The following is a 6,594-nucleotide window of genomic DNA, read 5'->3' on the forward strand; positions in this document are numbered from 1 at the left end:
TTTACAATTCAGTGCCTCCAGCTTCTCGACATTCTCAATCATGTGAAGAATGTGGGCTAACCGGTTGGCCCTTATGGAATTTCGCATCAAAGAAGCGACAGGTATGCTCATATGTAACGATTCTCGGTGCCTTTGAGAACTCGTTAGTGAGCGTGGTGAAAATCTTGTTTGCACCTTGGGCAATGAAGCGTCTCTGCAAATTGGTTTCCATTGCAAAGATGAGTACGTTCTTTATCGCACCCGCTTCCATAACGAAATCACTATAAGCGAGTGACTCGTAGACTCCTGCATTGGGGCCTGGGTTTACCGGTATTGGCTCAATTAAGTACTTGAGCTTACCGTCAGCAATGGCAGCATTCCGTAGTGTCGCCTCCCAGTCCGCAAAGTTGCACTAGTAGAAAAACACCCTATTGTGACGCTGTTATTGTGGCGGTTCTAATAGAAACGCCACCAAAAGTAGTTAAGAAAGTATTGGTGGCGGTTTTAATAAGAACTGACGTTATAAAACAAACTATTTGTGGCGGTTTTATTTAAAAACCGCCGTTATAGGGTTTTTGTGGCGGTTTAATTTACAACCGACGTGAAAAGAGTGTGGCGGTTTTATTTAAAACCGCCGCTATATAAAAAAACTTTTGTGGTGGTTTAATTATACAACCAACGTGAAAAATGTGTGACGATTTAATTTAAAAACCGCCACTATAAGACTTTTATTGTGGTTTTTTATTCAAGACATGACAGCCTCATTTAATCCCCCCTCATTCTCATTGTATTGAGTACTGACTATTGAAATTGAAAAATACTGACTACCCAATTACCCACCTTCACAAAGAACCCCACGGCTGCACATTTCATCCATCTTCACAAACTGACCACCCATTTTCACCAAAACCGACTTACCCTATTTTCTCTCTTCCGTCTCCACCTTCATCAATCATCTCCATTCTTCTCTCATTCAACCCCCCTTCCTCTCTGATTAGCTAATTAATCACGATCTGATACCCCTTGCTCTCATTCTCATTATATTTAAATTGAACAAAAATCAACTCCCTCATCTTCACAAAGCACCCACCGCTGCACATTGACCGCCTAACGTCGGCTCGCCGCATGCCTACCGTTGAACGCCGGCGCCGACTTGCCCTATTTCCGCTCTTCTTTATCTCATTTCTAGGTATTTTCTTTTTACTTATATTATTGTTAATAGACCTAATATAATATGCTATTGCTTAGTTATCGTCATTTTGTGATATTATTGAAGGTGTTGTAGGTCAGGGTATACAGAAATTTGGGGTTTTTGGCAAATTACTTGTATTCAGTATTGCTTATCACTTGCTGCAAACTTAAGTTTGTTCAGATTCCTGGGTTTGTACAATCAGTCATGACGCAGTAAGTTATCATATAATGTAATTTCTTCTATCGTTGGTGCAATCAAAGTCAAGTAAGGTAATGTCCTTCACAATTAAGTTGATATAGCATATGCAATGGATTTGCTCGACAACCTGCAGAAGGTAATATATTGATAATCTTGTTTCCAATCTTAAAATCAAATTCCATAATTACATTTTGTTCGTTACTTGGTGAGGGGCCAAAAGAGCACGATGTTACAATAGAGAACCGACAGTTGAAGCATGGTGAGGAGGAGTTACTATAAGCATAGATGGGCGGGTGGTGGTACGCGTAATGAACCTAAACTGGAGGTTCAGAGGAAACGAGACAGTACTGGTTGACAATGTACCTATACAAATATTCTGGGATGTGGTACGCGTAATGATTGGTTGTTTAACAGTAACAGGTCGGCACATGGACTGTTCATTTTCAAACCGGGGTCATTACACAGCTTACTAGACGAAGACGACGACAGTATGAAGGAGGGTGAGGGTGAGGATGAGGATGATGAGAGTCCGGTGGTGGGTGGTTGCTGCCATTTTGTATTTGCTGTCAAGGTGGATGAGACATGAGACTCTGTCTATCATACTCTCCTTCCTATCCTATCCTAGGTGAAATCATTACTCATTAGGGGTTCTTAATTATTTGTTATGTACTGTAGGATTGTGATATTATATATCATATCATCATTGTTTTTTTATTGGGATTTTCTAGGATGGTCTTTGACATGCACCTCAGTAGTCTTCGGAGTGCTAATGTGAAAACATTGTGGGAAGATGATGTTCATCCTCACTATGTCATGAGACGTTATGTCGAGTTTACTGCTTCCCTCATTCATCTCAATGTTGACTATGGAGATGGCCAGGTCAGATTCCTCTATTCCTATTATCCTTTTGCTTTATACGCATGTCTCTCCGCTCTGAGCACATGAATCAACATCAGTTATTGCCTATCTTTCAGTTGGAGATGAACTCGGAAAGACTTTTAATGGCAGTTGATAATTTGATTATGAAGCTATCTACACAGTTTCGGAAGTCTAAACTGCAGAGTGTGTTTCTTATCAACAATTATGACATGACGATTTCCGTCTTAAAGGTCAGTGATTATATCCTTAAATGCACAAGTTACAACATTCTTATTTTTATTAATTAAGCTCATTTATACATTATGTTTCTCTGTGAAATTTCAGGAAGCTGGTCTAGATGGCGGAAAAATTCAGATGCATTTTGAAGATGTTTTGAAGAGCCAAACCAGTATATTTGTGGTGAGTTTTCCAATATGCTTGTCAATGAACCTGTGTCTAATATTAATATTAACCTAATAAGAATAATTTATCCATGGTTAGAACTTCAAACTCAAACAATTTGTTTGCATATAGCCCATAAATATCGAGAAATTCTAAAATTATAGGCGTACTACTAAGATAAAGAAAAAATTAAATTTTAGAACTTTAAACAAGTCCGAAACTCCGAGGCTTACAATTTACAAAGGTCGGGTTCCCAAAAAAAAAATTACAAAGCTCGGGTTTGGTTTAGATTAGTTCAAGCATGGCTTCAGCTCAAGATGGGTTTGACGTAGCCTAAACCGAGCTTTGACCTAACTGATTCGGAGGGGTTATTGTGCTGGCTCAATTCAAGAACCTTATTGTTTAAATACATGTTGCTTATTCGTGAAGGAAGAGCTATTGCTGGAGCACTTCAGCCGATGGAAAGACTTATGTTGATTTTAGTAATATTTAGGTTGTTTTTCTAACTATTGATTTGTTAAATGTATTATTGCAGATTCGAGATGAAAATTTTTAAGGAGGTGTGGGCTATAAAATGTTTAGAGAACATCAAATGTTGATTAGTTTATTAAGTAAGACGTGTATGTGACATTATTGTTTTGCGGATCAAAGTCTATTTGTGGCCTTAATTTGGTCGCTGCCCCATTGATTTGGTTGATACTTCCTCGACCTTCAGGACTTTTTCTAGCTAAGTTGCTTTGAACTCTGAAAGTGTCGGAGTAACATGGTCCATGGCTAATGGTGAATTGGTGACAAAGATTTATTCTTGCATATTTTTACCGGAGTTTTTGTTCTGGCTGGATTTCAATTACTCTTTTTCCTTCCGTTTTAATATATAATTTTACCAAGTGAGCATCGTTCGGTTAATTGTTCTAATTTGTCTATTTTTTTTTCCAGATTGTTGAGTTCATTGCTGTTCTAGTGAAAGTAGTGAAAGCTGGAAACCAAGATGCAGACATGGAATTCATTTTTCATTTTATTCTGACATGAAATATATGTGGTATGTGGTGCTATAATTCAAACTTTTGAGCTTTTTATCTTGTTTTTTCTTTATATATATTTATTTATATAGGTACCCTTTTTTTCATTGTTTGCTTTTTAGTAATGCTAGACGTTGATTTAGTAATGCTAGACGTTGATTTAATAATGCTTAGATTGATTTTCTTACTATGGGTTTTGTTTAATGTATCATTGCAGATTTAAGAGTAAGAGTGTCAATTGACGAGATAAAGAATGTAAAAGAGGTGTAGGCTACCAAATGTATATGTAAATGTTGATTAGTCTATTAAATAAGATGTGTATGTCATTATTTATACACTTCGATGTAAAAATTTTGAACATGGACTTATTGTTCTGCGGGATGATATGGAAGTTTTTAGGCAGTTGGTTGCATTCTTGTGTATGTATTGTTTGTTTAATTCGATATTGGATTGTTAAATTTATGGGAGGTTGCTACAGAAATTTATGTAGCAATTTTTTTTTTAAAAAAAAAAATACCTATCTATGGTGGCGGTTCTAAGTTAGAAACGCCACGAGCTATAGTGACGGTTCTCAAGTAAAACCGCCACTATAGATAATCAATGGTGGCGGTTCTTAAGTTAAAAACCGCCACTATAGATAATTAAAGTGTTCATTAAAATACCTATGGTGACGGTTTTCTTACAATAACCGCCACTATAGATGAGTTACAGTGGCGGTTCTTGTCTAACAACCGCCGTATTATATAAGTCTATAATGGCGGTTTTGTATAAGAACCGCCACTATAGAAGAGCTATAACGGCGGTTGTAAAACCACCTATAACCGCCGTAAAGTTTATACGACGCCGTGATAAACGACGCACCCTAAATCTCTAAAAACCGCCACAAAAGGTCATTTATAACCGCCACCGTAGGGGGTTTTTCTACTAGTGTTGGACCCATCATTCTTCAGTCGCGTGGACTGATTCATTTGGTCCATGAATATTTTCGACCAGGACGAACGATCTAGTGTGACACTCGGCATTGGGATTTCGTTATTTCCAGCCATTTAGTTGTAACAGTATTATCAATAAATGATCGTTTTCTACACTGCGAAAGAAGAATAAAAAAATAAGCATGTGCATCATTTTGATTTTAAGTCTAATGAACTAATGTCATAATGCGAAGACTCAAAACATTTATACAATTGACCTCCCTCAAGAATTATATAAATGATCCCAAGATTCAATTTTCTGTAAATTGATAAGCTAACCTTTTAGCTAATTCTACCGTTAGAATTCTTGGTCGATAAATTTCTGTAAATACTATCTTTAGTCCATCATAATCACGAGAAACTCTTCGGACTATGATGTTGAGGTAAACTAAGTCAACACAACTACTTACCCAACGTAGAAGGGGTCATATTAGGCCTACCGACGAAGAAGGGATTCATAGATGTTTGCCCTTATAAAGACTAATCTCAATTTCCGTCTTTAGAGGAAGATCCCATCAACTTTATTTTAATTCATTTTAAGTGAACTATAATCTAGCATGCGAGAATGAATAAACTAAGGTGATGGCTTAATAAGACTATGACATCTGTATGTCCATGAAAACTATCATACAACCTATATGAGTCAATTTTCTTGCATTTTAGTAGTAGGTGGTTTGGTTTTAGGCAGAATATGATGCAAAAACTAACATGTGAATGAAAAGCAATAAGAATGAAAAAACGTAAAAACAGTAAAAGTCCTAGTGTGGCCTATCCTATCAAAATGAACAATAAATACAAGTTTGGATCCATCCTTGGACCCGAGAAGCTTGTCTTGATGTTCCATCTTGATCCATGTAGCGGGAGTGAGCTCCAATCTCCATCTTTAGTCTTCTTTGAAATTACAATAAATAAAATTACATAATTGACCTATTTATTACATTCTAATTTCAAAACCCAAAACTAAAATAAAGGAGATTCGAGATCTCATAATTACATAAAAATCATGTTTCCTTCATTACGAAAACATAATTTGACTAAGGCCACACTAAGTATTACAAATTACAACCGATTGCAAAATTAAATACGTAAATAAAATCCATTCATTCTATTCATTCAACAAAATTAAAAGCATCAACTAAAATAAATTAAACATACATAACACAATTCCATAATTATGTTGATTAATTTATCCAAACCACCTATTTAAATTAAATTAAGTGACAATTCCGCAATTAATCACATTAATTTCATTCTTAATCCATATTAAACTTGTAATATAAATTCTATCCGTCAAAATTTTAAACTGCTTTAAAATAACTCGGTATCTTTAAATTGTGAACCGATTCACAATATCTAATTGGCCAAAAACAAAACAAAACAAAATCCCTTTTTTTATTTTATCTCGGCTGAACCCAAAAGAAACCAAAAATTTTTTTTTTTTTAAAATTAATTTCAGCACGGCTGAAAAAAAAAACAGAAAACAAAAAAAATCTCCTTTTCATACGGTAAAAACGAATCACCCCATGAAATCACTTCGGTTTTTCTGCAAAAACCGTAAAATTTTTTTTTTTTTTTATTATTATCGTCGTGAAAGCAGTAGCATAAGAAAAAAATGGTTTAAAAAACAAAACCCTAATTGCCTCTTGTTTTCTTTCCTTTTTTGCGGCAATCGCCCCTAAAACAAGATTTGATGACAAAATTGTTTACATTTGCTATTAGAACATGATTAGCATATGAAATAATCTTGTTCATATGAAATAATCTAGCTTCCAAACGGATCTCAGTCCGGTTCGTCTTCACTCATAGTGTGTTGTAGCAGATTCTACTACTGAATCGTTGAATTATGATAAGCATGTAGGGCATGTTAATTCCATGGGAATTAAACGTGTTCCTGAGTTGTAGTACTTGATTATGGATTTGATACATTATCTTTTTCATATACTATTTATAACTTCATCGTTTTATATATAATATT

General features: G+C 35.4%; 1 protein-coding gene across 7 annotated transcripts; it reads left to right on the forward strand.

The window, feature by feature from the left end:
- The first annotated feature begins 731 nt into the window (after positions 1–731).
- LOC141643263 (vacuolar protein sorting-associated protein 52 A-like) lies at positions 732–4,060 on the forward strand. 7 transcript variants are annotated; one of them, XR_012543671.1, is made up of 8 exons: positions 776–1,168; positions 1,784–1,994; positions 2,098–2,248; positions 2,344–2,478; positions 2,573–2,647; positions 3,165–3,189; positions 3,566–3,668; positions 3,866–4,060. XR_012543671.1 is itself a non-coding variant. In XM_074452339.1 (7 exons), exons 2-6 carry the CDS (start codon positions 1,882–1,884, stop codon positions 3,656–3,658), a joined length of 567 nt encoding a protein of 188 aa, XP_074308440.1. In that variant the 5' UTR covers positions 732–1,168; positions 1,265–1,881; the 3' UTR covers positions 3,659–3,668; positions 3,866–4,060. The 7 variants fall into 7 exon arrangements, 4 of the variants coding, with proteins under 4 accessions (XP_074308440.1, XP_074308438.1, XP_074308441.1 ...); XR_012543670.1 differs by having other exon boundaries at positions 915–1,168; positions 1,256–1,994; XM_074452339.1 differs by lacking the exon at positions 3,165–3,189 and having other exon boundaries at positions 732–1,168; positions 1,265–1,994.
- Positions 4,061–6,594: the final 2,534 nt, after the last annotated feature.

This window comes from Silene latifolia, chromosome 2, assembly GCF_048544455.1.
Source record: "Silene latifolia isolate original U9 population chromosome 2, ASM4854445v1, whole genome shotgun sequence".
Classification (NCBI taxonomy): domain Eukaryota; kingdom Viridiplantae; phylum Streptophyta; class Magnoliopsida; order Caryophyllales; family Caryophyllaceae; genus Silene; species Silene latifolia.